Source organism: Daldinia vernicosa (assembly GCF_022497035.1).
Source record: "Daldinia vernicosa strain CBS 139.73 unplaced genomic scaffold F5Y00scaffold_37, whole genome shotgun sequence".
Classification (NCBI taxonomy): Eukaryota; Fungi; Ascomycota; class Sordariomycetes; order Xylariales; family Hypoxylaceae; genus Daldinia; species Daldinia vernicosa.
This window is the reverse complement of record NW_025953953.1, coordinates 156,251-182,955: the sequence shown is the minus strand read 5'-3', so window position 1 is coordinate 182,955 and position 26,705 is coordinate 156,251. Positions and strand designations below refer to the sequence as shown.

The 26,705-nt window shown below is 46.6% G+C and overlaps 10 protein-coding genes across 10 annotated transcripts; 6 read left to right on the top strand and 4 right to left on the bottom strand.

Annotated features, from left to right (window-relative positions):
• Window positions 1-1,463: 1,463 nt before the first annotated feature.
• F5Y00DRAFT_242326 (alpha/beta-hydrolase) lies at window positions 1,464-3,410 on the bottom strand. Its single transcript, XM_048008489.1, has 2 exons — window positions 2,727-3,410; window positions 1,464-2,663 (listed from the first exon to the last, which is right to left on the bottom strand). Exons 1-2 carry the CDS (start codon window positions 3,157-3,159, stop codon window positions 1,939-1,941), a joined length of 1,158 nt encoding a protein of 385 aa, XP_047863026.1. The 5' UTR covers window positions 3,160-3,410; the 3' UTR covers window positions 1,464-1,938.
• A 773-nt stretch (window positions 3,411-4,183) lies between these two features.
• Window positions 4,184-5,476, top strand: F5Y00DRAFT_254213 (protein phosphatases PP1 regulatory subunit sds22; the record flags this gene model as incomplete). The annotated part of the gene is made up of 3 exons (XM_048010140.1): window positions 4,184-4,436; window positions 4,523-5,401; window positions 5,457-5,476. The coding sequence occupies 3 exons, from the start codon at window positions 4,184-4,186 to the stop codon at window positions 5,474-5,476; spliced, it is 1,152 nt and encodes a 383-aa protein (XP_047863025.1).
• Window positions 5,477-6,035: 559 nt separating this feature from the next.
• F5Y00DRAFT_263908 (Aldo/keto reductase) lies at window positions 6,036-7,367 on the bottom strand (the record flags this gene model as incomplete). Its single annotated transcript, XM_048011572.1, has 3 exons — window positions 6,036-6,071; window positions 6,164-6,954; window positions 7,226-7,367. 3 exons carry the CDS (start codon window positions 7,365-7,367, stop codon window positions 6,036-6,038), a joined length of 969 nt encoding a protein of 322 aa, XP_047863024.1.
• Window positions 7,368-9,396: 2,029 nt separating this feature from the next.
• F5Y00DRAFT_271383 (kinase-like domain-containing protein) lies at window positions 9,397-12,526 on the top strand (the record flags this gene model as incomplete). Its single annotated transcript, XM_048012790.1, has 11 exons — window positions 9,397-9,466; window positions 9,528-9,697; window positions 9,859-9,966; window positions 10,018-10,312; window positions 10,375-10,512; window positions 10,573-10,637; window positions 10,696-10,748; window positions 10,842-10,887; window positions 10,942-11,019; window positions 11,083-12,406; window positions 12,474-12,526. The coding sequence occupies 11 exons, from the start codon at window positions 9,397-9,399 to the stop codon at window positions 12,524-12,526; spliced, it is 2,400 nt and encodes a 799-aa protein (XP_047863023.1).
• A 209-nt stretch (window positions 12,527-12,735) lies between these two features.
• F5Y00DRAFT_242322 (uncharacterized protein) lies at window positions 12,736-14,181 on the bottom strand. The gene has a single exon (XM_048008488.1). It carries the CDS (start codon window positions 13,961-13,963, stop codon window positions 13,001-13,003), a length of 963 nt encoding a protein of 320 aa, XP_047863022.1. The 5' UTR covers window positions 13,964-14,181; the 3' UTR covers window positions 12,736-13,000.
• Window positions 14,182-16,023: 1,842 nt separating this feature from the next.
• Window positions 16,024-17,409, top strand: F5Y00DRAFT_263905 (glycoside hydrolase family 18 protein; the record flags this gene model as incomplete). The annotated part of the gene is made up of 5 exons (XM_048011571.1): window positions 16,024-16,384; window positions 16,469-16,692; window positions 16,757-16,782; window positions 16,850-17,238; window positions 17,333-17,409. The coding sequence occupies 5 exons, from the start codon at window positions 16,024-16,026 to the stop codon at window positions 17,407-17,409; spliced, it is 1,077 nt and encodes a 358-aa protein (XP_047863021.1).
• Window positions 17,410-17,681: 272 nt separating this feature from the next.
• Window positions 17,682-20,259, bottom strand: F5Y00DRAFT_242319 (Noc2p family protein). The gene has a single exon (XM_048008487.1). It carries the CDS (start codon window positions 20,167-20,169, stop codon window positions 17,842-17,844), a length of 2,328 nt encoding a protein of 775 aa, XP_047863020.1. The 5' UTR covers window positions 20,170-20,259; the 3' UTR covers window positions 17,682-17,841.
• Window positions 20,260-20,394: 135 nt separating this feature from the next.
• F5Y00DRAFT_125598 (ESCRT-1 complex, Vps28 subunit) lies at window positions 20,395-21,555 on the top strand. The gene is made up of 3 exons (XM_048004119.1): window positions 20,395-20,636; window positions 20,695-20,931; window positions 20,982-21,555. Exons 1-3 carry the CDS (start codon window positions 20,553-20,555, stop codon window positions 21,369-21,371), a joined length of 711 nt encoding a protein of 236 aa, XP_047863019.1. The 5' UTR covers window positions 20,395-20,552; the 3' UTR covers window positions 21,372-21,555.
• On the top strand, window positions 21,556-22,841 carry F5Y00DRAFT_125606 (ThrRS/AlaRS common domain-containing protein). Its single transcript, XM_048004121.1, has one exon. It carries the CDS (start codon window positions 21,740-21,742, stop codon window positions 22,547-22,549), a length of 810 nt encoding a protein of 269 aa, XP_047863018.1. The 5' UTR covers window positions 21,556-21,739; the 3' UTR covers window positions 22,550-22,841.
• Window positions 22,842-23,566: 725 nt separating this feature from the next.
• On the top strand, window positions 23,567-26,625 carry F5Y00DRAFT_125601 (uncharacterized protein). The gene is made up of 3 exons (XM_048004120.1): window positions 23,567-24,279; window positions 24,339-24,653; window positions 24,705-26,625. Exons 1-3 carry the CDS (start codon window positions 23,902-23,904, stop codon window positions 26,517-26,519), a joined length of 2,508 nt encoding a protein of 835 aa, XP_047863017.1. The 5' UTR covers window positions 23,567-23,901; the 3' UTR covers window positions 26,520-26,625.
• Window positions 26,626-26,705: the final 80 nt, after the last annotated feature.

Sequence of the window (26,705 nt, the reverse complement as noted above, 5' to 3'; positions counted from 1 at the left end):
TGGACAAGGATCACTATTCCACGTAATCACTGTTTGACTTTTACTACGTGACTAATAAATACATAAACTAGATAAGTAACTCATGGCTCATTAAACTGTGAGATCCTTTATAAACTTCTCACATCTAATTCTTAAGTTGTGTCCCTAACGCGATAAATTGCTGCATTTTGTCAGGGTATAATGGGAGCTAGTATGGATTACACTAATCTATCAATCTTATGCAGACACCCACTGTTTTCCCACCAAAACTCACCAACTTTACAATACAATTACATAACGAACAAAATAGATAAAAATATAAACTTAATGTTTTTATAAATACAATTGATTATATTTAATTCGTATATCTTCTTTTATTTAACTACAATATATTTGCACCTTTTATTATAAAGTAAAGTTGATTAAAATATTTTCCCCACCAAAAAGTTTAGCTTTTTGGTGGAACAATTACTTTTCTTAACTTTACATAGATTCAATTTTATCATTATACCTAATAACACGTAATGACTTTTATAAATAGCTTATTTAATTAAAGCTTTAATTTATTTTAAAGACGTTATATTTTTATCTATTTTCTTCGCTATGTAATTGTATTATAAAGTTGGTGAGTTTTGGTGGGAAAACAGTGGGTGTCTGCATAAGATTGATAGGTTATTGTAAGCATAGATCGACGCTCACTTGATATATAAGAGGCGTAAAGCGCCCCTCGTAGAGGATAAAAGGTTAAGCGTTAATAGATTCATATTATTATACGGCTACTATACAGCAGCTTCGCTGCTGCTTCTAACATTCACTCTACGTGTGACATCCATCAAGGGTTCTCTCTGGCACATTTAAACTCTAACCATCACCGTCACAGCATCCATTTTAATAGCCGGCACAGTATTAACGGCAAGATTAATATTACTAATCCAATATCTAGGCTGTTTTTTTGGGCATAGAGGAGTGTTATAAAAGTAAGAGGTTGGCCAGTAAGCACCTTCAAGATAGATTGCCAATTAGCACTAGAACTTCTCACTTAACTGTCTCAAGCTCAATGATCAATTCAAGATTGATAGATGCGTGCTTCTTGCATTTCTGTTGTACTATTTCGATTCAACTACGACCGCAACTATACGTGCCGAGAGGCTGTTCAAATTAAGCAGCACATGAGTTCATTTGAGGTGGACGTACGAGCGTGAACAGATGGTTGTGAAGAAACGAGCGGATGTTATGATTTTTATTATAAAGAATTCATCGAGTGTCTCAAATAGGACCTAGGTGAATACCTTGAATGAGTATAGAGTAGGTATAGGCCATTGTCTAGATAATCTTCGCTGCGGGGTCGTGTGACTTGGTTCCCCAAGAGCTGGGATTGAGGAACTCTACTTTTACCTGCGTGTATCAAACGTATGATCTGGCTTAACAAGTGCTATTCACATGACTGGCGGTGCTTAGTCTCGGAAAACTCAGTATATTAAAAAGTCTCCTTACTTGACTTACATGTTCCATTCTCAGGACTTGAAACCATCTGCTCTTAACGTGCCATTAAGAAATCTGGGAGCTCGCCTGGAGTCTTCATGCCACATTTGGTTTGTTAATAAATACATTCATTGGATTGGGGGAATTGGAAAGGGTTAGAATATTGGTTTTGGGGTTCCTGTCGGTTGATGGTCGATGTATACAATATAATACATCAAATCTTGGAGTAAGGGGCACGTTACCACGAAAAAGAGTATCATAGGGGGTCAATGAGGCGTATCCCGCGTACGAATTAACTTGTATACACCGGAGTATGTTCTTCTCCGGTATTCATTCTCAACATAAAGTTAACGATCAGCGCATTTGGGCTATGGATAGGCATGTGTAGATAATCAACGACCACTACGTCGGCCCTACTTAAGGTCATGGCCTAGCTGCCCGACCGCAAGTAGGATTCTCAAAATGGGCCAATTATGTTTAAACACGCGCGGAACACATTCTGTGCGACAAGAATTCGGAGACGGCCCTTCGACCGTCGGCTCGAAACATCGTGTCGTTATGGAAAGCCCCATCTACAGCTTTCCTCGTCACAGGTAGTTGTAGGTCCAAACACCGGTCATAGAGCTGCTGACTGAGTTCTTTAGGAACTAGTTCATCCTTCGCTGCTTCTAGAATGAATACCTCAGGGGGAGAATTTCCGGTTTCATACTTCCGTGATATAATCCCCAGGTTCTTCCAGCTGTCGAGGTGGTTCCGCAGAAACGGCCAGAGGTACCGATATGGCAACCACTTCTGCGGGTAGAGAACTTCTAGCATGGCCCGAATTGAAGTGAATGGGGTTTCGAGAATCAAGGAATCCAAATGTACGTTTGCCGGTATTATGGCCTCGGCTGCGAGGTTCGTAGCGACACCCGCTCCAATACTTTGGCCCCAGAGGATGACCTTTGCCGAGGGTCTCGACTCTTGGTTCTCTCCACTGTAAGAATTATGATGCAGCTGAGAAATCCAGCTAAGGGCAGCGGCAGTATCCATATTGAGACCCTTTTCGGTAGGACGGCCTCGCGAAGTCCAATAGCCCCTATAGCTAAGACATGCAGTTGTGCATCGAACATTTCGATCATCCCATTGTGACGAACGTCTCTTTAGCATGCAGAGGATCGAGGAAAGGTCGGGTAAGCGAGGGGGGATGGACGAGGCGTTCCCTATCGTCAATCGTGAGCTGGATCTCGATCTTTACCCCACAGAAGCAGAAATGCAATGCAGACCCTGTAAATAGAGTATGTAGAATGCAACATTTGGCCCCGAAGACGTTGCACCAGAACCAAGTTCCATGTCCGTAATACAGAGAGCAAGATCTGTCCCGTCAGCTGCGCGGATTCTTTCTTCCCGCCACTTAATGCCGGCACACCGACTGGCGTGATCTTCGATCTTCTCCCAACGCGCATTGGGTGGTAGGCCCGGCATGTATATGATCTTATTCTGAAAAATGACCAACATCAAACACTTCCAAGTCCACAATGCGACGAATAAGCCGCTGAACACTACGGGAGCGAGCACCAGACCTTCAACGTGGTACCTTCTCCTGCATGTAAATGAGTTGTCGATGCGGGGTGTCGTGGGATACCGTGACGGGACAATTGCCAACTTTGGGATACCCCGAATGGAGAACCGGGAAAGACGGCGAATAGTCAAGAACATCGTGATTAGAAACTCGAGATCATGGTTGAATGGCTGAAGATGGGATATGCGGGGTGAAGCGATGCGCGCGAAATATGCGAGTGGATGGTAAAATTATGATGATGCATTTCTCGACATTAAAATGGTGTGCTTTGAGATGCACGAGAGCACAAAGGGAGAAGAATTCTCGATCGCGAATTGTTATACGTCGTTCTCAATATATGGGATTTTACTTTTGCATATGGAAGTTTTTAAGTTGGAGAATCTTGAGCTTTATGACGATGCCAGGGGGGGAGGGGGGGGGCAGCAGGGCAGGGGGGATGCCATCATCTTGTCCCATAAAAAAAGACTAGCGTCCCGCCTGTCAATCCTCAAGTGCTTCCAGCCTACTTCCAGCCTACTTCCAGCATAAATAGCTCTTTCCACATTTCAACCGACTTCCATATGTGTGTTAGGTACTTACCTAATATATGTTCACTAAAAGATATATCTTAACGCTTAAGTTCTTCTCTTTGGGTTAGGTATATTATTGCAGTACATACCTACGTGCTAAATAAACGGTAGCACAGCATTTAGGTATGTATACCTTATCTTAGGCATATTTTAGGTACCTATCTAAGGCAACTACCTCCTATCAACACCCGATCCAACCAGCACATTGAATACACTATCACTATCACTATCATAAACATCGTCGTCATCAGGGACCCTGCAGTACAGTGCTTGCACGTGGTACATGTCATAATGGGGCTAATATTCCCCGCTCCTAGCATCAACCTGGACTAACTAGAACTAAAGTCTAGAACTCTATTGGATTAATACATAGATATCGGTGGATCGGTGGATCGATACCACGGTACAACGACTTTACGAAATAACGCTAGCGCAGTAACCAGTAACTCTACCTCCATACCAAATTCCGCCCGGCATGTCTCCAAATATTCTACAACTTTCTTCTTTCTTAGCCTGTCCGTCACCGAGCCCGCGATTCTTCATCTTCCGTCCCTCTTCACAAACTACTTCTACCACTACCAAATCCTATAAGATGCCTGGCCAATTAAACGGCGACGCTGGTCACGAGCCATCCGCCGACCACCATATAGAAGTGGTTGAAGATGAGACCCGTTCCGAGCGGGGAGACGGCCATCCGAGCCCCGGGTTAAGAGACAGCAAAGGCTGGGACGGCAAGCTGCGAGTCGACCGCAATGCCCTCTTCAAGAATCCCGAAGCTCTGTCGGATCCCGAATATTCGGACGATGAAAACGTACTTCCAGGAGAAGAAATAAGTGCAGATGAGGGTAAGTTGATAGTTTATTTAATACCCTCTCCCTATCTTCTACTAGCATATTAATCAGCGGAACTCCTTTACTGACCGTTGGTGTAGACCTCCTTGACGATGAAGATCCCGATACGGACGATATCAGTCTTACACATTCGCGAATCTCTTCTATCTCTGCTCTCCGGTTAGAGCGATTTAAGAAGGTTGTACGATTATGCCTTCGCCAAAACCTAGTCCAGCACATCGAGGGGCTCTCCGACTTAGGCCCCACTCTAGAGGAGCTTGACCTATACGACAACCTCATTTCACACATCAGGGGTTTAGATGACTTAACCAACCTCACGACCCTCGATCTCAGCTTCAACAAGATCAAGCATATCAAGCATATCGAGCACTTAACGGAACTTACCGATCTCTTCTTCGTATCCAACAAGATCAGTACCATCGACGGACTGTCGACTTTAACAAAACTCCGTCAGCTCGAGTTGGGCTCGAATAGGATAAGGGAGATCAAGAATCTCGATGCGTTGAAGAATTTGGAAGAACTTTGGCTAGCAAAGAACAAAATTACCGAACTGAAAGGCCTGGCTGGCCTGTCAAAATTAAGACTCCTGAGCATCCAATCGAATAGAATTAAAGACCTTTCCCCTCTGCGCGAAGTCCCTCAGTTGGAGGAGTTGTATATCTCGCATAATGCCCTCGAAAGCCTTGATGGCCTAGACGGAAACCCCAATCTAACCATCCTCGACATCTCGAATAACGCGATCCAGAGCCTAAAGGGCCTGAGCAATCTGAAGAACATCGAAGAAGTATGGGCAAGCTATAACCAAATATCAGACTTTGCAGATGTTGAGCGAGAGTTGGCCGACAAGGAGAATTTAACAACGGTGTATTTTGAGGGAAATCCTTTGCAGCTGAAACAGCCTGCTCTGTATCGAAATAAAGTGCGATTGGCGCTACCACAGGTTCAGCAAATCGATGCTAGTGAGTATTCATTACAGACAAACAAAGGGTCTAATGCTAACATTCGGGATAACAGCCTTTGTCAAGGCGGTTTAACCGCGGACCTATTCCCCTAAGATGGATATTTGTTTGATGTGTAGTTTCCATATTGCATAGCACGGCGTTCGGGAGAGGTTTACCTCGAAGGATTAGTTTGGGATCGAGCGAAAATAAGCCTTCCTTGTATTTTCAGATTAAGTCTCTTTAGGATCGCTTTAGGATAAGGTGCTCATTCGGGAGCAGACACTGTTGACGTTTTCAAGCTACCGTCAGGACATGTAACTCGGCAAAAAAAGGACGAACAGTGTTCGACACTGAATCTATGTCAAAAATAGCGATACGCTCGCGCAAACGGAAAATTACGAGTTCCACAGTGTATTCATCCCGTCAGTATTGATATCACGATACGGACTGGAAAAGTCTAGTCTACCTAGACACCATTCTAGCGAAATAACTCCCATCATCACAACAGACTTTACAATAGTGCCCACAATCGTCAATGTCAACGACGAAGATCCTCTACCAGCATGCACATTAGCTTACTTAAACCTGATTACGTCAAGAAGCTCAAGCGCAGAATACAATAGAACCCGCTGTCTAACTATCGGGCGTCTGTTTAACCAAAGATCCACATCTTATCCGTGTCAAAGTACTAATTAGAGAGACATGAAGGTTAGCATGTACTTAGATTTGGAGACCAGTAGGAAGTAAACAAATAAAGAAGTCGGGAATATCTAGACTCACGTTAGAAGGCTGGTTGAAGCGAATGCCCGCATCCTTGGCAGTGATGCTGTCGATATCGGCCTGCTCAAGATCGAATCCGGTACTGTCCAAGTTCTGGGCCATGATCTCGGGACGGACCGTCTTAGGGATAACGGCAAGGCCACGTTGAGTAGCCCATCGTAGGAGGATCTGCGAGGGTTGCTTGTTGTACTTCTCGGCCAAACTAATAATCAAATCGTCCTTCATCAAGGGCACGAGGGCCTGGGCGTGCTTGAATCCGAACTCAAGGAAAGAAGCAGGACCGAAGGAAGAGTAGGCCGTAACGGCGATACCCTCAGCCTTGCAGAGATTCAACAGCTCCTGTTGCACTAAGTATGGGTGGTGCTCGATCTGCAGAGCAGCTGGGGGAATGGTTGCGTATCGCAGCATGTCGTAGATCAGTTGCGCCTGGAAGTTTGACACGCCGATCGACTTGGCCAACCCCTTGTTCACCAACCCCTCCATGGAAGCCCACGTTATGTGCAACGGAGTGTTGGATCGGACAATGGTGGACTTGCCGTCGTAGTGCCATCCCGGAGGATACCGCACGGCCGGGTCGACGTACTTTAGAGCGCCGGGGAAGTGGATCAGGTATAAGTCGAAGTAGTCAAGACCCCAGTCGGCCAAGGAGCGCCTGCAAGCGGGCTCTACCTTGTCGCCATCCTCGAAGACGGGCCATAGCTTAGACGTAATGAAGAGATCCTCTCTCTTCACGATACCCTCCTTGATTGCACGCGCCACACCCTCACCACATTCTTTTTCGTTGCCATAATCTAACGTCACGAAGAGAACACATTAGCGACCTATGATAGTTCCTAGGTAGATCTTATTATTTAGTTAAAGAATCCGCTTCCACGTATATTAATACGCCTAGGATCTTTGCATAGTACCTAACATGAGATGCAGGCCAGGGGGGTACCCCTGAAATGCTGGGCAGCGGGGTAATAATACCCGAGGAGGGGCTCTTATTACTTCTGAGGACTGACTCTTCACGCGCCAACCTCGCGATAAAGTATAAGGAAAAGATAGATGGGATAGACATACCGCAGGCGCCGTCAAATAACCGGTAGCCGGTCTTGATAGCATTGTAAACCGTGTCGGCGGCAGTGGCATTGTCAACCTTCCACAGACCGAAGCCCACCTGGGGCATTTCATGGCCGCTGCTCAGCTTGATAGTCGGAGCCATTGTAGTCGACTTTATACTGAAGTGACGATAAGTGCTAGTGATCGGATAACAGTTCGATATCCCGGGGTACTTCAATGGCACGGCGAAGCGACGGGGGAGTAGACGAGAATTACGAGAAGAGAGAAACGCAATGACAGATCGCATGGTCCTCGCGGAGAGCTGTTGGTGGGAGCAAGTCTTTTATACCCTTTTTCCCTTCCAGCCACGAGAGTAAATAAGCTACCCTGTTGACTACCTACATCTCTACATCAACAAGCCCTACCACCCGCGACCGCATTCCTTATGTGGAGATATGCGCTTGTTAAAACACATTCGCCAAAGGAGGAAAAATTGGGCTGGCCGTATCTCCCCGAATAAACCCCATACACTACAAGTACTATCGTGGGCTCATGACTTAACTGATTGGCATGGATAATACCCTCCTCACGATAGAATGAAATCAGTCCTCCGCACGAAGAAGATGAGGGGAAGCATTGGCGAGCCTCTCATTTGCTCGTTTAAAGGTAAGAGATTGGGGCCAGAAGTCGTCGGCCGCTTGATGATCCAATATGTCTTAGAGGGGGGGAGGGCGGACGGGGGGAGGCGGGTATGTAGTATAAGTTCCAGCTAGAAAGCTCGCTAGGAACAGAACCGACGAGACGAGACGTAGATCGACGCTATCTCGAAAAAAGAGAAGAAAAAAAGAAAAGCCCCCCCAACTATCTACTAGCAGCGTGGATTGCAACGTTATGATTCGCTTGGGAGAATGATTTCGCCGAGACCCGACTTTGTTTTACCTTAACCGTCGTCGATTCGTCGATTGGAATACCCTCGTTGCTATACAATTTAGCCTGAATATCAACCGTGGGTACTATGGGGGTCCACTGCGGCTAATTCCCAATTATCTCTTCAATCTCATGCTTCCTTCTCTGCTTCTGTCACATTCATCCCACGTTTCTTTGCTGGATGTAGAAGAACTCCTCTCTTTTGTTCCCCCATTTTTGACATGTTATTAATCACAATTTCTTCAAGTCCAATACTACAGGTACTAGATAACGTAGGGACCTATGTAACTAGGAAGACTCGAAGGTAGGTCTATTCGACCAATCACGGTGCAGTTATTTTATTATCTGGCCGTTGTAGATCGGACTTGGCGATCTCGTATATGCCATTTAGATCTTCGACTCTGCGGCTCCTAATCCGCGCAGGTACTCTGGCGAACGTTACCCCAATTACTTCCTATCGTTGGCCCCCCAGCGGCTCGTCTAATCAAATGCAAGCAAGGTCTGGCGCAGTCTGGTAGCAATGAACCATAATAAAGTGATCCTGATGGATATGCAATGAACGTCCGAAGTTTACCTGCCCCTATATATTATCCATGATCCTCCCACCTATATTCAAATACTACTACTCAATACCTAAAATCTAGGTAGAGATCTAGTTATCAAGGTATTTCTAAGCTCTTATATCTATTAGGTACTCTTACTAATGATGGTAGGGTTATGGACTCATGGTACTAGTATAAAACCTTTTATAAGGGAGGGTTACTCCTAAGTTAAGGATATATTCATCTTACCTTCTTCCTAAGAAATTATAATAGTATTATGAAATACCCAAAGTAGATATGGTATCAGAATCGGTTGTATAAAGCGAGGTTTCAGCATCCCTTTATTGCTACCACATTATTGTCTAATTTGTAAACCTTAGAACTTTCAGTTCATGTAAAAAAAAAATCGATTGCAAAGTGTTGATCTTTTTATTTTTTATTGTATTTTATTTTAGTTTCCCAATAACTTTCAATCTTGAAAGGCATTTTCCGGAAGCGATCTCCTCTTTATTCGGTTCACCCTAATATAATATTCCAATTGTTCTTAGTATGCCCTTTAGGTCTTTGTCTGGCGGAAATAACCTTCTCAGCCTTACATACCTACCTAGTCAACGGCCGCAATTTTTCAATGTCTGTATAATTCATAATCATCATTAATACCTTTTACAACTATAGGGTGCGCGCAAATAGAAACACGGGGTGAAGTATTGATCCGTTGTAATCATGATTAATAGTAGGGGAACGAGGTCCCGCAAGCCGCAGAATTGGCCTTATGGCAGTAATCTTCTCTTGAGTAAGAAACCACCAAGAAATTAAAGCATGCATCAGACGCTAATGTTCGGGCTCAACTATAGAGCGTATTATAAGAGGCGTTAGAGTAAAAACTCCATCAGGTGAAGACCCGCGCTTCATACGTGCCCGAAGGTCGTTGAGAAGACTCCAGCAAAGCTTCGAAGAAAACCTTCCAGGGCGTACCCAATTCCAGAGAGTACTTGGTCATGGCGGCTTTGGTCTTGCCACGCTGGTATGTAACTTGAAGGATTTGCCAATTCCCCCTTCCCAGCACTATCTTATAGACGAATAGGCCTAGCATTCCTTACTAGCCATCACCCCAAACCCGAACCCCCCTATTAAATATATCATGACAAACAAAGCGTATACCATAATTAACGGTTAGTGCTATAGTGGAAAGTGAAGACCCTCAGCGGCCGCCTCCTTGACATTGCTGTTAAGACGAGTATTAGACAGGGCGACGAAGAGAAAGAATTAAGATCTGAGATATTTATTCAGGGTGTAAGTGATCATGCGCTCTTATTAAAGTTAGTATTATTGACTTTTCAACAGGACCTGCTCAAAGGCGCAGAACACATCGTCCAACTTATCGATGTCGAGGAAAACGTTTCAGATGCCGCCAAGCTCTACAACAATCGAGATGCAAAAGTACCAGTCATGATTATGGAAGTTCTCGAGAGATCTACGCTCGCAGATCTTATAGATCGGATTAACAAGGCAAGACTTATAAATTATGGATTTGTTTATGAAGCCGAAAGTATCTGGGCAGACAGACGATGGGAGAAGAGGGAACACGTACAAATGGGCTATATTCCTAATCGAATACTATGGAGACTTTTCTTGTGCTGTAAGCCAAAGCAGACCTAGATCGTAGGATTTATTGGAAAACTACTAAAAGAAAGCATTTAGTGGCCAGAGGCATAATCGGAATGGCGTTCGGGCCTCCAATGGACCCAACTTATGTAGAAGGGGAGCCTTATCGTGAAGAGGTACGAGAAGGCCGGCAAATTAAACGGCTACTTCACATGGACCTCGATATATATAACGGTTGGAGATTTCTTCATCTAATAACCTAAAACCTAAGTACAGGTAGCTAACAGCAGACAGTCCTTATCGGAGATATTAGCCACAGCTTACTCGACCCCGAGCATGTCATGTCCCCAAAATTAAAGGTTCGTTAACTCTTTATAAAACGCGTGCCCTACTATTGCTAACCAGCTGTTTCTCTAGATAGCCGACTTCGGGATTGCTATAGAGTTGCATAACCACATGCCGGTTAACCAGTATGAAGCTTCCTTTCCTAGTTCTCCCCCGTTTTGCGTAATACTTTATACGATGCGCATTATTAGATCTCTAATGTCTGATCCGTGATTTAGGAGAGAAGCCCTGTTACATAGAGGAAAGAAAGATTTTTACGCGCCAGTAAGTTGTTTAATCCCTATTTTGGCTAATTAAATTGCAACTCACATTACGAAGGAACAAAGAGACAAAACAAATTCCGCGCGGGATCCTCGTGGCATAGGACCTTCGATCAATGTATGGGCTATAGGTTTAGTAAGTATACTCCTCTCCGCGAGGAACTCTTGAGTTTGGTAATAACCTATGGTTATCGAGTAGATCATGTTGAACCTCTTAACGTTGGCACACCCGCAAGTTTCCTCGTGGGAGGCCAGAACAAGAACATATGCTGCACCCCGCCTAGGAGATCCCAATTATCAACAAGAATTCATAACCTGGGGCTGGTTCCTGCTTGATCACGAGGAGCACCATCCTAGTCCGTTTATTATGGCATTCGACTATGAACTTCGCCTGCTAATAGCACGTTGCTTGGAGACTTACGGCCCCAGACGTCCAGTGGCAAGCCAAGTCTTGGCAGTGATCGAGACAAATATCGCAGCCACAGACGCCAAGTCTCAGCGACTGTCCGACGAAAGAATTGCCCGGGAAACGGCTGAATACAGGCAGCGTCTGATACTAGAGGAGCAGAAGGAAGCTGAAGCCATGCAATATTCTGATTACTACGATCCTGATTTTGATGATTCGCGGGACTATGGACACTCAACTCGTCCACTAAACATTCATCAAAACGACCCGTTGGCCGTGGATCCGAATGAGATGAATCAGTGGCTGGATCAGCTAGACCCTGAGGCTCCGGCAATGTCCAATAGGGAAGCGTCGCCAATTTTCTATGGTTCTCAGAGAACTGCCATCCAGAGGCAGAGGAATCCACTCCTAGTACCCGTTTCGGAATCAGAAGATTCGCATATCAGCGACCCATGGGGTTGGATCATGGGAAACAACAACCCTCGCCCTCCCCCCATTCACCCTCAACCCCTTCCCGAAGCATACGACCCGGTCCCAATATACCAGCAACCTGCTGCGGAACCCTCAACCACCATTCCGGGACCCTCAACCGCCGTCCCGGGTCCGTCCACGGCTATTCCCGAACCTCCACCACCGCCGAGGCCAAGGACTCCAGCAGCCCAGAGAATCATCACACGCAACGACTACCGCCCGCTCGGGGAATTCCAGACGCCGCCCGAGCTCGAAGACGTCGATCTGCTTGTGAAGTTTTATAACGACCACATCCGCAACCCACCTCTAAGAACAGACCCTTACGCAGAGCTATGGGGACAGAGGACTCCCGAGCCAAGTATAACCACCGTAGTTAACCCGACACCCGGGCCCCATGTCAGGTGGGGGCCAACCCCGATGCCTCCCGGGGGGCTTCCCTCTGCGATTTGGAATCCTCCTCCTCTTCCCGGATACCCCCCCGCTCCTCCTCCTATTCATGGGATTCTAAAGCGGAGACCTGTTCCGCCACCAGCACCGGGACCTCCTGGTCCGCCACCAGCACCGGGACCTCCTGGTCCGCAACCAGCACCGGGACCTCCTTACCCTGTAAGTGATGATACAGGAGGTGATGACGATATATATAATGGTAAGACTTGATAACCCCCCCGAAGCATACCCTATTACCTATTATAAGACAAGCTGACCGTGTGCAGCTACTCCCCGTCCTCCCCCCCGTGCTTCACCTCATATAAAGTGGGCCATGTGATATAGCTTACTACGATCTAGGAGGGCTGCATCGCTGTACAATACAATAGCACTCGTTGTTTTCTTCGCTTCACTTTCGTTTTTCCATTGTATCGAACATTGATTTGACTTGATGGGGCGTTAAGGAAAGAGGGATGCTTAAATAAATATATTTAGACTATTGAAGTTAGGTTAGTTATGAAATATAACGAACCGAGTCGGAATTCCAGGCATAAATCGTATCTGACTATCTTACGTCTTGAATTTATCCTTGCCATTAGACGATCAGGCATGATAAATAAACTTGGGGTATTTCTCTATTTAAGCCCGTCGTCATACATAGGTACCTACCTACAGGTAATAGGGGCCTTCCCGTCCCCAACTCGCTTTCAGGTTGCCATCAAATATCCACCATACTCACCAAGCAATTCCTTTCTATCGATGCACAATAGATCCATTAACGCCGCTAGTATAATCTCTATAAGTACCGACCTACCTACGTATGCTCTTTAGACCGCCTATCCCCTTTCCTCTCCTTCTCCTTGCCCTTCCCCTTATCCTTCTCACTCGCATCTTCCCGATCCTCGCCCCTCTCCGTAACCACCAACCAAAAAGTCCCAGCTCCCAGCTCAAGCGGGCTAGGAACCCGTACGTCGAGCTCCGCAATATGTCCTCCCAGAGCAGCCAGCTGTCCTTCCGCGCTTTCGTCCTTACCCCCGCGTGAAGTCTGCAGTAACTCGTCGACGGACAGGCCGAGAACCTGGCCTAGTTCCGCCGTGTCTAGCAGATGGGCGTCGAGCCCGCGCCAGTGCAACCACTTGATGTTCGCGGCGGCCGTGTATGCGATGGCGCGCTCCTTTGGCGTCTTCGGCTCCCGGCTGGCGGCGTTTATAGCCGCGAACGGAAGTGTGACTGCGGCGCCGACGGCCCGGAGAGCGGTGGCAACTGGGATGCGGATGGTGGCGCCTACGACGTGAACTGCCGCGCCGACGACGTTGCCCGACTTGGCGGTATCCTTAATGGTTTGGCCCGAGGCTTTAATGTGCGCCATCGTGTCCTTGCCGAAGCGCTTGGGCACGTCGCCGACGTATTGCGCCATGTCGCCGGCATGGCTGATGGCTTTCTGCGAGACGGTCGCCGCTAGAAAGCCCGATAGAGTGCGGATGAATCCGAGCCAGGTTTCCTGTGTGATTCCATGGCGTAGTAGTGATGGCGAGGATGCTTCGAGGAAAGGTGAGGTGGGGTCTGGTTTGATCTGGGGGATTGCGATCGGACGCTTGTCGCTAGTATTGGCTGCTAAAGCCGAGTATGGTGGTAGGTCACTATCGGGAGGAAAATTGAAAGGGGATGCGGCTGTCGGCCCCGTTTCCGGTATCTCTGTGAAAGTCGAGGGACCGGAGAATTCTTCATATGCGGGGAGTTCCTCATCCTGTGCTTCCTTTTCCTTCGACTGTGCCATGGTGTAGATATTAGATTATAAATAGTATATTATCTTTTAAATTTTAATATTCAGTTATACTCCCGGGTTGACTAATGGATGATTCTTGGCTAAACTTCCATGAGAAAACTACGAGTATTAATAGTAGAATTTAGAACCACCTATTAAATGAAAAATGCCTGAGCTCCGGCATGGCGATGCCACTGCGCCGCTCTGGAGGTGGGGTAGCTACTCGTTGTGAGGCCTCTGAGAACTCAGCTGATGGAGATTATATATAAATAACGAAAGCGAGAACGAAAACAGTGGAGATATATCCATAGAACTAAGTAGGTTGGTTTAGTACTTTCTCAAGAGGTTTAACTTAGTAAAGTTATGACCAATATTTTAGAATCCTTCACTTGGTTATAGCTTCGACACAGAGCTAAGCCGCCAAGTAACTATAGGGCTGAGAGATCCTCAAGAACTATTAAAGGGCGATATCCATGGTGATGTGTGGCTCTATTCTACGTACCCGCGTAGTATTTTTGGGAATTAATGTATGATACTCACATAGGTTGATTGTACTTTAAATGCCTCAGGTTAATTCGAGTCATATTGTTCGCTTGGAGAGAACCTATGTAAGGTTGGGTACTTATCCTAAGCCAACACTGCGGCGATAGAATAGGTACCCTAGGTATACGCTATAGGTGGCTAGGCACTGATCCATACAGCAACTATTAATCCTTATTGGTGCAATGCAATGCTTATCTATTGAGTGGCTTCTCATTTCACCACTTCGAAATGCGGAGCGTAAGTATAACATACTTCTTAAATATTCCTATATTCATAGCCATACTCAATTTAATTTTGCCTGTTTTGATTAGGTAAAATTGGGTTACAGTAGTTAATACCATAAGCCCTTAAGAACAATCAAGGAAGAGAACTTAGCAAAGCGTGGTCACATAAATCGAGGTGACTGATAAAACTTAAATGAAGGGTATATACTTGCATTCGACTTGTGTCAAGGTCAAGCCACCGAAGTAACCAATTTATTGGTGTTACCTAGGTTTTTACACTTGTGCAAGTCATCAAGAAACTAAGTCTGACTATGACCACTAGACAACAGAGTATATTACCCTGCGGCTTGTCAACACTATCCATCATAAGACTCAAACGGACGGGAGATGATTGGAGGCTTCTCGGCATTTCCGTAATGTAGTACGGCTATGTGGCATTCAGATGAAGTGCCACCGACGATCGTTGCCAAGGTGCGTGATGTAATATGATAAGGTCTCACCCCGTCCTATCCAACTTCACGGCTCCCCTTAGACAGCCTCTGCATATATATAAGGTTCGGCTTTTTTTGTTTCATGTTTCCAGGAGTCGCCGTGTATAGCACGTTATCATTGACGTAGTCGGCTTTATTATCGCCTTACCCTTGAGAACCTGGGGTAACGTTCATATGGACTTTCTATAATAGGCAGTTCAGAGCATCGCCGACCCACTTGATCACTCAAGCTGCATTGATATCCCGGACTTCCTTAATTACTTTCTTGATTACAAGATACTATAGTATTATCCACCAGGTACACAACATATAGGTAATCAAGAGACACTTCAGATGGTGAACTAGATATCCCGTCTCTATAACGTATAGGCTCTTTATTTGCTCTAGATAGTAAATAATAACTTGAGCATGTTTTATATATGTTAGAAAATTATGGTTGCCACTTCATCTTGTGATATCAATCAATCTCGATGACTGACTGAAACATGCGGGAAAAGGTAGCATATGCAAGACATTAGGGTGGCATGAGGCTCTAGGCTAACAGCTACCTAAATCAAACACTCAATCTGGAATGCAACGACAAGGATAAAATAGGAGGTGCGGGAGGAAATTAACTACTTAACGTTGCACTTCATTCCAGCATGCGGATGGACTTAAACACACCTAACGTACGTAGGTATCTATCTATATATGTATGAGGGAGTGCATCAAGTGTTGTTCGATCTTTGATTTCCACCTTGTGTCGTTGCCAACCGGAACCCATCCTACTCCTGAAAGATCACTTAGTCGTTAAACTTAAGTATTCGGACCTAACATGCATATCTCTCGAGCTGTAACAACCGCAACCGCCGCGGCGGCACCGCGGTTCGCCATGTACTACGACCAGTGGCACACTGCATCTCCCAGCAAGGACCAGATGGCCGGAGTAACACATGTAATCACCGCATTTGCCGGCACTACACTATTCACAAGCGACCCGGCCGGCTCTTACTCGCCGTTCGTAGACGTAGGAACACTCCGCAACCAATTTCCTGACGGAACAAAGATGTGTGTAGCGATCGGAGGATGGGGTGACACTTCCGGATTTTCCGTCGGCCAAAAGGACGATGCATCGAGGAAGACTTACGCGAAGGGTGTTGCGGCGATGCTCGAAAGCCACGGTTACGACTGCGTTGGTAAGTAGCTCTAATTCCAAGAGAATAAAACAAAATAAAAATCCGCAAGATCTATATCGTTAGCTAGGTTCTAACCCTCGGTAGACGTTGACTGGGAATACCCCGGTGGTAATGGCGAAGATTATAAGCAGAACCCCAACTCCGGCAAGGTCGACGAGATCGCCAACTACGCCTTGCTACTGCAGGAAATCAAGTCAGCGATCGGCGACAAGGAGCTTTCCATCGCGGTTCCCGGCCTCGAAAGGGACATGATTGCCTTCACGTCTGAGCAAGTCCCCAAGATCAACGCAGCCGTCGATGTAGTTAACGTAAGTCGCACGTATACCGGTAACACGCTCCAGACAGAGGCTAACAAGAGCTCCTCCCCGACAGGTTATGGCGTACGACTTGATGAACAGGTAAACGCTACCTACCAAACGCGATATCCGTCTAGCAAACACCCAACTAACCCTACCCCTTCCATAGACGCGACACCCAAACCACACACCACACCTCCGTCAAAGCATCCCTAGCAACCGTCGACAAGTACATCTCGCTAGGCATGGACGCCTCCAAGCTGAACCTCGGCTTCGCCTTCTACGCGAAGTACTTCGTCACGCAAGGCGAATGCACGCAGCCGATCGGGTGCCCCACGGTCGAACTAGAGGACGCCAACGGCGGCGACACAGGCAAATCCGGCGCCGTGACGTTCCTCGAGGGGCCCCCGGTGCTATCCAGCGGGACGGCCGACGCCGAGGAAGGCGGCCAGTGGTACTGGGACGCGGCCGAGAGCAAGTTCTGGACGTGGGACACGCCCGACTTCATAGCGCAGAAGTTCGAGCAGATTGTTAAAGCTAGGGGGCTGGGCGGCGTTAGTAAGTTTTATCTACCTACCCTATTTCTTGTTGTCCATCGGTATACCTATTCTCTGGGAAAGGGGGGGAAAGAAGCTGACTTGTTCGCGTGCAGTGGCTTGGAGCTTGGGTGAGGATTCGGCAGATTGGACGTACGTCAAGGCTATCCAGGCTGGTTTGGCCACGCTATAAGCGATCACGTTGTGATATCCCCTCTTACAGACGGGTTTGTTCGATGCCATTTCGTGTAAATATTTTCAGCCGAGACGTTGGGTCTTGGGACCTTTGTATATACTATAACTTCCATGCATTATATCAAATCAGTATATCTTGAGCATAATCGATTTTCTACCACAAAAATTGCCTGTTAGTCTAAGAAAGTAATAATTGGATCTGATCATGAAACAAGATTTCATGAGAAAATGTAGTCCATAGCCCCAAAGCTAGGTGGAAATCAAGGCTGCATTTGATTTAGCACAGAATGATATTTGATATAGAGTAGGCAGTACCGCTATATTCAGAGATTATCGGGTATCTAAGACCGTACGAAAGGACAAGACCTACTATTCGCAGGCGATTTCCGATTCATTAACAATTCCGCCCAATCCTACAAGATCTGTCCCACTACTCTTCATCTTCATCAGAAGACTCCTCATCCTCATCGTCAAAATCTTCCATTTCTTCGTCTTCCTTCTCCAATCGAGCAGCGTTCTCTTCCAGCGCCTCCTGCTGCTCTTCCTTTCGTTTCCGCTCGTCCTCTTTCCTAGCCTGCTCTAGCATCTTAGCCTTCTCCGCTCCTGCCTTTCTCTGAGCAACGACATAGGCGCCAACCGGCGTCTTTTCCCACTCGAAGTCCTTTAGGAACGCATCGACCTGTGACCGATCTCTAGGCGCAAAGTCGACCTTGGCCCTTTTACCTTCGATGAACTTCGTATTTGCCTCAAGCTTTTGAACTAGTAAGACAAGGCCAGCGCGAAGCTTGCTATTGTTGTTTCCGCCTGTCTTCTTTCTTGACTGCTTGAGCCATCGCTTAAGCATGATGATAACAGGCAGAGCAAACTCAGGGAACGCTATATTCGTAGACCATAGGACAAAGTACTCCGAGAATAGCTCTACTACCTGTTCCCCGACTCCGTCTTGATAAACTCGTGTCCGTAGATATGCCTTGGGGGCCTTGTAGGCTATGTGGAAATCGAGAGGCTTAATAGTTGACTGCTTTGGTGACTTCCTTATTTCTGCGGAGTTTAAGACTTCTAATAGGGCTGATGCCAGCGGGATATAGGTTCCAGTCGACCGTGAAACACGAAGAAGCGACCTGATCATATGGAATCGAAGAGGGAAATAGGTTGCGGTCGGTATTAGGCGCATGGCGCCAAGTGTAACTTGGACAAGCGGGTAGATGAGGGGCCTGAGCTGGGATTCTTTCCCAGTTTCCGCCTCCTTTAACGGACTGCAATGCTCCGATAGTACACAGGACCAGAAATCCACCGAGTGTACATACTGCCAATTGTAGATGGTTCTATACGAGTCGTTCTGGTTATGTACGATGCTGTTGCGTAGGTGGATAGCAAGTTGGCGGATGAAAGTGAAAGCCGTCGTATAGCCAATATTTTGGTCTAGGGCCCAGAGCTCGGCGGCAGAATTTTTCATTAAGTTGATTCCTTGTATCGTGTTGACGTTTGTCACACGAGATCCTGCGACTAAACCTTGGTAGGTTGCTTTCAAGACAGCTTCTCTGATACCTTTGTCGCCCACGACGACCAGTCGTCGCAAAACTAAGAAGGCAGTAATTCGAGTTGAGTCGCTACTCGTCGATTGCGACCAGAATCCGACAACAGCTTTGATCAAACTTTTCAGTAGCTTTCGGAAACTCAAGAGGTAAGGGACAAGAGGCGTGATGGCAGATAATGTCAGCTTGAGGGTAGCATCGTCTGATAGCGTGCCGACCAAGTATAAGATGGAGGATATGAAAGATTTTAGGAGCATTGAAAGAGTTTTAAACTTCTTGGTATCCGAAGGGACATGGACCTTGCCAGATGAAGACTCCTTGATAGGAACATGGTGCTGAATGACTTCGGGTATTTGCTTGAGCGCAACAATGAGGATGTCGTGGAAAACTTCCGGGCTTGATATCTTATACGTATGTTTCCTTCCCTGCTCTTCGTCGTCTTCGTTTAAGTGTGCCGCGGATCTGAATGCCAAAACCACCTGCCTCGCAGCTCTGAGTGATTGTTTATCTGACAATGCTGTCTTCCACCGCGAAACCATTGCCTGCGTCAGCTCGTTGTCGACTTTATCTTCTTCGTCCACGTCATCTGTCTTTCCTTGTTTCTTTTCCTTCTTTCGTTTCTTCTTGGGTTGGTCTTCTTCCTCACTAGCGCTCAACTCATCTACTTCAGCCAGGTCTGCATCATCGAATTCTAACGCTTCAGGATCGTTCTCTTTTAAGAATTTGTAGAATTCGGGGTCTTCCTGAGCAAGGGCGTCCATCGCCTCTTTACTCATGCCGATGTCATCGGCGTCTTCGTCGCCTGAATCTTCACTTTCGCTGGCGACGGGCATTTCATCGGCGGATATGTCAATGTCGCTACCTTCATCCGAAGTAGCGTCGTCCTCGATAGGCTCGTCTCGCTTGCGTTTTCCTAGCTTCTTAGACGTCTTCTTGGTTGGTTGGGTTTTGTCGATTATCTCAAATCCACCACCGAAGAACTCATCGACGCTCATCTCATTGACATTGGATGTTCTCTTGGAGCCATTGGGCTTATTGGACTTTTCACCATCCTCGGTGCCCTTGTAGAACTCGGCATCTTTCGCCTTTTTGAATTGCTTCTTGGCCTGGACCTGTTGCCTCTGCTTTATTTTTGCAGTCGATTTCCGTTGATCTAAAACACCTTTTAGATGTTTCTGCTCGAACTTCTTCGTTGCTTTGAAATTTTTCTTTGGGCCCGCCATTTTTAAATTTGTCACGGAGTTGTGACGACGTAGTTCAACAATTGCGCAATGAACTTGGTAAGTGATTGATTGTACGGGTGCTGCAACGACAAGCGCGACAAACCAAATTTTTTTAGACAAGCTTATCGCGGGGTCCTTATCGCAATCTATGTACATAGCAGCCCAGTGCTAAGCCTAATACAATTACGGTTGGCTGATAGCTGCATGGGTAGGTACCTTACTTAGGTAAGCTATTCAACAAGGTAACTGCAAGTTGTTATTGAAAGTGAACCAATTACTTCACCATCAACTGTCCCCATTACATACTTCTCTAATCTAGAACTTGGTCTCTTCTTTTCCAGGAGTTATTACCTAAGGACTTATCAATATACAGGCTGTACAAGATGAATCCCCGCCAGGCTTATGCCCCAACGCCCCATAGCTATGTTCCTAATACCGCCCTATCAGCTACGATAAATCTAGATGAGGTATGCATTTAATCCCCTACTCTACGTTACTCATGAACCTATGCTTATAACTCCGCAGGAAGTGAAGCTAGCCGACACCCGCGCTGAGAGGGATTTACAAGATTCTCTTGCTGAGATCTTTTCTATCATCGTCACCTTAGACGAACTAGAGAGGGCATTTCTCAAAGATGCCATTCCCGAAACCGACTATACTGAGATCTGCGAACGATCACTAAAACAGTATAAGTCTATTCTAGCAGACGAAACTGTGGCTAAAGCTTTTGTCGGCCTAGAAGAGTTCAAGGCCGAGTGGGATGTAAGGAAATCTGTTATATCCCATAACTAGCACTAATTACATTCTTATAGCTCGAAGTCCCCAGGGCGACAGAGCGGCTTAGAGTAGGCATGCCATCAACTGCTGTCACTGCATCAACAGGGGCCGCTCAACCATCAGCTTCAGCAAGCAACAAGTCCGGTGCTCTCATCCTTGAAGCGACACAGGACTTCATCACTTTCCTAGATGCCTTGCGCCTCGGACTTCTAGCGAAGGATCAACTACACCCTCTCTTGACTGACGTTATCCAGAGCGTCAATAAAGTTACTGATCGGGATTTTGAAAATCGCGGCAAAATTGTGCAGTGGCTGATTACATTAAACCAGATGAAGGCGACCGAGGAGTTGAGCGAACAGCAGGCTAGGGAGCTCGAGTTGGATATTAACTCGGCGTACTTGGGTTTCAAGAATGCGCTGAACTAATACGCCTAAAACATATTAAGGTCATATATCGAGTTATCTATCAATGATATAGGCATTGACACAATGCCTCTTGATATTCTTAGATGACTGATGACCGATAACCGCAGAAGGGCGTTCAGGAAGAGAGTGGGTCTTAGATTCCGTCATTTACTGGCCAATTGGCCTAAACGGACCCACCATTAGGGCGCGATCTGTCATGCCCAAGAAACATCTCATCAAGTACCTATTTGAGGCGAGGCTCATGAGGTGTAATTTGTCGATGGACTTAAGAACGTCAAAATAACCCTCAAACCGAACCTAACGTATCCATCTTAAGTACGAAAATATTAACCTATTCGAACATTAATTACACTATCGAAATCTTCAATATGCAGCGCACCTATCTCGCGTTCCATCATAACGCTAAGCTCCATACCCTACAAACTGTAGTCACTGCAGTTCGCTCGATAGCAGCTCTCGAGGAGGCTAACAAGGGGCTTTTCAAACAAGCCAAGGAAGATGACCATGTCGTAGTTACGGAGCAGACTATATTCCACCCTCAAGGCGGAGGTCAACCTTCTGATGTTGGTGTGATGAAAAGCCCCGAAGGTGCGGATTTTGATGTATCCATGGTGCGCACTAGTGCTACAAACGACGGCGAGATACTGCATTTTGGCAGATTCGCGAATAATGCGACCATTTTTAAGGCTGGGGACTCAGTCACTCAAACCATTGATAGTGAGAAGCGGAATCTATACTCCCGGTATCATACAGCCGGACACGTTCTCGGCGCAGCCGTTCGACATCTCCTCGAGAAAGAGATAGCTAACTTCGATGAACTAAAAGCATCGCATTTCCCCGATTCTGCTGCTTGTGAATTCCAAGGTCTCATTGAAGGGAAATGGAAGGATGCTATCCAAACGCGGTTGGATGAGTACATTAGCAAAGACATGCCAGTTGAAATAGATTGGTGGGACGAGGACGACTTCAAAGTAAATGGACTTGAAAGATTAATACCCGACCGCAAAGCGATGGGTATGACAGATGATGAGAAATTCCGAGTCGTGAAGATTGTCGGAGCCGAAACTTATCCCTGCGGCGGCACGCATGTTGACAGTACAGAGCAATGCGGAAAGACCAATGTGAAGAAGATTAGTCGGACGAAAGGGACAAGCCGGGTGAGCTACGTGCTACCTTAGCAGTTGGCCGCCAGAACGGTCAGATACGGCCTCTCGCAGCTACAATAAAACTTACCTAATGTAACCTACCAGGAGCTTGATACCGGGCTCATTCCAATTAGAGCCATCCGACGTTTGTCTACGGGTGTTGTGCGACGTACTCTTTAATAAACACAATTGGTCCCTCACGTCTCGATGGTTCTTAAGCCGATGCTGCAGATCTTATGAAATATTCGGCCTCTATAAGCAGCCCAGCCGTGTTTTCTGGACTGAGTCCGTGCCCAGAGCCTGGCGTGAATGTCAGATAGCCTTACCTAACTTAGGCATTGTTGCCCATTCGAATTACAATATTCCAACACGTGGGTGCATAATTTTACCTGGCATAATTCTGGGCCGAAGATCAAATCTAACCCATTGCCAACTTTCATAAGTCTAAATGGCGGCTAGCTGACGTATCTTTCGAAAATCATAGTACAATGGAGCTACGTACCTAGACATCAACCCGGATGAATCAGCAAGAAACGGCTTCAGACATGCTCCCTTGCAACAAGGTATAGGGTATCATTTGACCTTTGGTCCCTGTGGGACTGCTGCAAGAAATCCAATGCCGATCATGGGAACCTGGAATTCAATCGAGAACGTATATTTTCCTTCATATTCATCACCAATATCGAATCAAGTATACCATTCGCTGAGAGTTTTGCCAATACTGCACATCAACCCGCGCGCCACCCAACTTAAGCGGCTAGCGCGAATAGCTATCCTCTCAAACAGCACTATCCTGCACCTTCTGTACAAGTCGAGTTTGAAAATGTTTAGCGTGGATGGGCCTTGGGCGATGCTGTGTAAGAGGGATTGTTTCCATAAGACCCGAACATGTGGTCCAAATGATTGGCTAAGACAACCGTAACTAACTCTTGTCAAAACGCCTAAAACTTTATTACATTGGTGGGGTTTCCTTCTTAGTGGGGTACAAAGTTCAGGGTCTTTTTTGCTGCACAGGCAAATAATTCTGATACTCCTCAACCTACTACCTTGACTACCTTTTGCATGTGTGCGGATTATACCTACACGTATATCCAATTGTCAGATTACCGACATCCCACTCACCATGCATGCATGTAAGTACTCCCTTTGGTCATGGGGTAACTCAAAATGCAAGTAGCCAAAGCTTTTCTGTTGGCAAAAGGTAGGCAACTAGTACTAAGGGCTCTCTCATATATATTCCTCTATGTTCTACCGTTAATTCTCCCCCCCCTTTTTCCTTTTTTGTTCCCTATACCAGATATTCTTACCAATTGCTGTAATTCGGTTCAACACATCGAAGGAATTTCAACATCCCACTCTCATTACCCAAGCAATGAGAGAGTATCATGGCTTTTCTTGGTGGTAACATCTTACCCCCTGACCCGCATACAAATATCTATCTTGCTGGAGTAGCAGTTGTCCTATTGGTAGGCGTATGCTACTCTACAGTACTTACGAAGAAAGCAAAAGACGGCGAGAATCCTGGTCTCGTACAGTCGTTGTGGCTTTTCTTCTACACATGCTTCCTCAAACCGCATGATGGCGGCAACAATGGCAACCAGCAGGATGCCCTTGAGAGCTTTTACAAGACGCAAGCCGGTGCGTACGATGCGACGAGAAAGGCCCTCCTAAAAGGTCGGGAGGACATGTTAGCTCTCGCAGCTGCTCAGCTCTCTCATCGAGCAACAAAAGGCGAAGAGAAGAAGAGACGTATTTGGGTAGACGTACGTACTCAACCATAATTAGGTTTAAAAATCACCAAGGTCACTAACCATACAAGTAGGTTGGTGGAGGGACTGGCTGGAACATTGAGTCTATGTCCAAATTTGTCGATGTTGCACAGTTCTTTGATAGTGTTTACCTGGTTGACTTCTCCCCATCTCTCTGCGAAGTCGCTCGCAAGCGTTTTGAGAGACTAGGGTGGACAAATGTCAAAGTTATCTGCCAGGATGCAAGAAAATTCCGCTTGGAGGACCACGAGCCCTCTTACCAGGGTAGACGTGCCTCCGGTTCCCCGAATCAAAACTATTTCTCCCAGGAAACCCCCGGACATGGCGGTGCCGACTTGATCACTATGTCATACAGCTTATCTATGATTGTAAGTATGAATCGATTGAGGCATATCGTACATTTACTTACAAAGTTATAGCCCGACTACTATTCTGTCATTGACTCGCTGCCGTCTTTACTAGCTCCGAATGGTATAGTTGGCGTGGTTGACTTTTATGTTCAATCTCAAGTCGATATCAGTTTCCGAAACTATACTGGTGGCCACGCTAACCGCCATGTCAACTTCTTCGGTAGGACATTCTGGCGGGCATGGTTTGATATTGACCGAGTTGCTCTCGAGCCTGGAAGGCGTGACTACCTCGAGTATAGCTTCGGTACAGTCTTGAATGTGAACAACCGAAACTACGTTTTAGGTGCGATTCCCTATTACATATGGCTAGGAACTCATAAGCGACCATCATCATCTGGCCTTCCACACGAAATTGTTGAAAAGGTGGATGCTCTGGTTACCGAGTCACCTTACCTTTACCCAGCCAATCACTCAGCCGCTCTGTCTCGCGCAGTTGAAAGGGCCACACCAGAGATCCGATCTAAGGCTTTCGACGCCGCTATTGTTAATCTTTCTTCCAACTTGCCTCTTCCTTCTTTTTTCTATCAGAACCATCACTATAGGATTTATTACGACGATCAGCTCAAGAAACACACTCAATTCAATGACGAGTATATCTATGCCTTCACTTGGGAAGATACTCGCGTCGATGAACGCATCCTCAAGCTAAAGTCGGACGATGTAGTGCTAGCCATCACCAGCGCCGGCGACAACCTTCTTTCTTATGCTCTACAGGGACCAGCTAGAATTCACGCAGTCGATTTGAACCCGACGCAGAACCACCTTCTCGAGCTTAAAGTAGCCGCATTCTCTTCTCTCCCTTATGAAGATTTCTGGAAGATTTTCGGCGAGGGCAAACACCCCGAGTTCCGCTCCTTGCTCATCTCGAAGATGTCTCCTCACCTATCTAGTCGTGCATTTCAATACTGGCTTAGCAACCACCATATCTTCACTAAGACCCAGGGTGGTCTGTACGACACGGGTGGATCGAAACATGGAATTCGCATCTTCCGCTGGATTTCTCGCGTATTTGGATGCCGATCTGCTGTTAAAGAGTTACTCGCTGCCAAGACCTTAAATGAACAACGTGAAATTTGGCGCAACAAGATTCGCCCGGCACTCCTTTCCCGCTTAGTCTCCAAGTTTGTCGTGAGCCAAGAGTCCTTTCTGTGGACGGCACTTGGAGTGCCCAAGAACCAGCTCGCAATCATTGAAGAGGATCATGCTGTATCGGAAGCGGTTTGCGGTCCTAACGCACGGGCCAAGAACACGCGCTCCCACGCCATCTGGGAGTATATGGTCAATACGCTGGATCCGATGGTAGAGACGACGCACATCGCGGCTGACAATCCGTACTACCTAGTGTGTCTTGACGGTAAGTTCAGTCGAACTTGCCATCCAGACTACCTGTCACCTCAAGCGCACGCCCGACTCTCTCGCCCGGGGGCGTTCGATGGGTTACGCATCCACACGGACGAGATCGACGAAGTGCTCGCACGCATCGCGCCCGGTACCCTGACAGTGGCTGTTGTTATGGATAGTATGGACTGGTTCGATCCAGGATCGAACGCTGCGGCAGCACAAATTACTAAGCTCAACCGGGCGTTACGCATGGGAGGACGTGTTATGTTACGCTCCGGGGGTCTTCGGCCTTGGTACCTAGCCGAGTTCGAACGACACGGATTTTCAGCCAAATGTATGGGCGAACGCACGGAAGGTAAATGCATCGACCGTGTGAACATGTATGCAAGCTGCTGGATCTGCACCAAGCGCGAAAACCTGCCCCCGCCGAGTCCAGAGACGGAGTCGGTAGCCGGTTCCGAGATCACTTCTTTACAGATCTAAGACGTCTTCCAACGCATCAGAGGGAGGAATAAGTTGTAACAGTCGTCGGGGGGGTATCCTAGAATGAGACCAGTTCAATTATATTTCAGCCACTCTTTTCCATATATCATACTATTTATTCATTGATATATTTTCCGCATCGAACTTGGAAGTCCATTTGGCTCGGAATGATTTATTGAAAATTAG

What these genes read in the sequence shown, in the direction of transcription:
- F5Y00DRAFT_242326 (XM_048008489.1), bottom strand. Translation starts at nt 3,159, where the DNA reads ATGTTCTTGACTATTCGCCGTCTTTCCCGGTTCTCCATTCGGGGTATC. An exon ending in CTACATACTCTATTTACAGG is followed by an intron (nt 2,664 to 2,726) that starts GTCTGCATTGCA and finishes GATTGACGATAG; the next exon opens with GGAACGCCTCGTCCATCCCC.
- F5Y00DRAFT_242322 (XM_048008488.1), bottom strand. Translation starts at nt 13,963, where the DNA reads ATGGCACAGTCGAAGGAAAAGGAAGCACAGGATGAGGAACTCCCCGCA.
- F5Y00DRAFT_242319 (XM_048008487.1), bottom strand. Translation starts at nt 20,169, where the DNA reads ATGGCGGGCCCAAAGAAAAATTTCAAAGCAACGAAGAAGTTCGAGCAG.
- F5Y00DRAFT_125598 (XM_048004119.1), top strand. Translation starts at nt 20,553, where the DNA reads ATGAATCCCCGCCAGGCTTATGCCCCAACGCCCCATAGCTATGTTCCT. An exon ending in CTACGATAAATCTAGATGAG is followed by an intron (nt 20,637 to 20,694) that starts GTATGCATTTAA and finishes ATAACTCCGCAG; the next exon opens with GAAGTGAAGCTAGCCGACAC. An exon ending in AGTTCAAGGCCGAGTGGGAT is followed by an intron (nt 20,932 to 20,981) that starts GTAAGGAAATCT and finishes ACATTCTTATAG; the next exon opens with CTCGAAGTCCCCAGGGCGAC.
- F5Y00DRAFT_125606 (XM_048004121.1), top strand. Translation starts at nt 21,740, where the DNA reads ATGCAGCGCACCTATCTCGCGTTCCATCATAACGCTAAGCTCCATACC.
- F5Y00DRAFT_125601 (XM_048004120.1), top strand. Translation starts at nt 23,902, where the DNA reads ATGGCTTTTCTTGGTGGTAACATCTTACCCCCTGACCCGCATACAAAT. An exon ending in AGAGACGTATTTGGGTAGAC is followed by an intron (nt 24,280 to 24,338) that starts GTACGTACTCAA and finishes CCATACAAGTAG; the next exon opens with GTTGGTGGAGGGACTGGCTG. An exon ending in CATACAGCTTATCTATGATT is followed by an intron (nt 24,654 to 24,704) that starts GTAAGTATGAAT and finishes ACAAAGTTATAG; the next exon opens with CCCGACTACTATTCTGTCAT.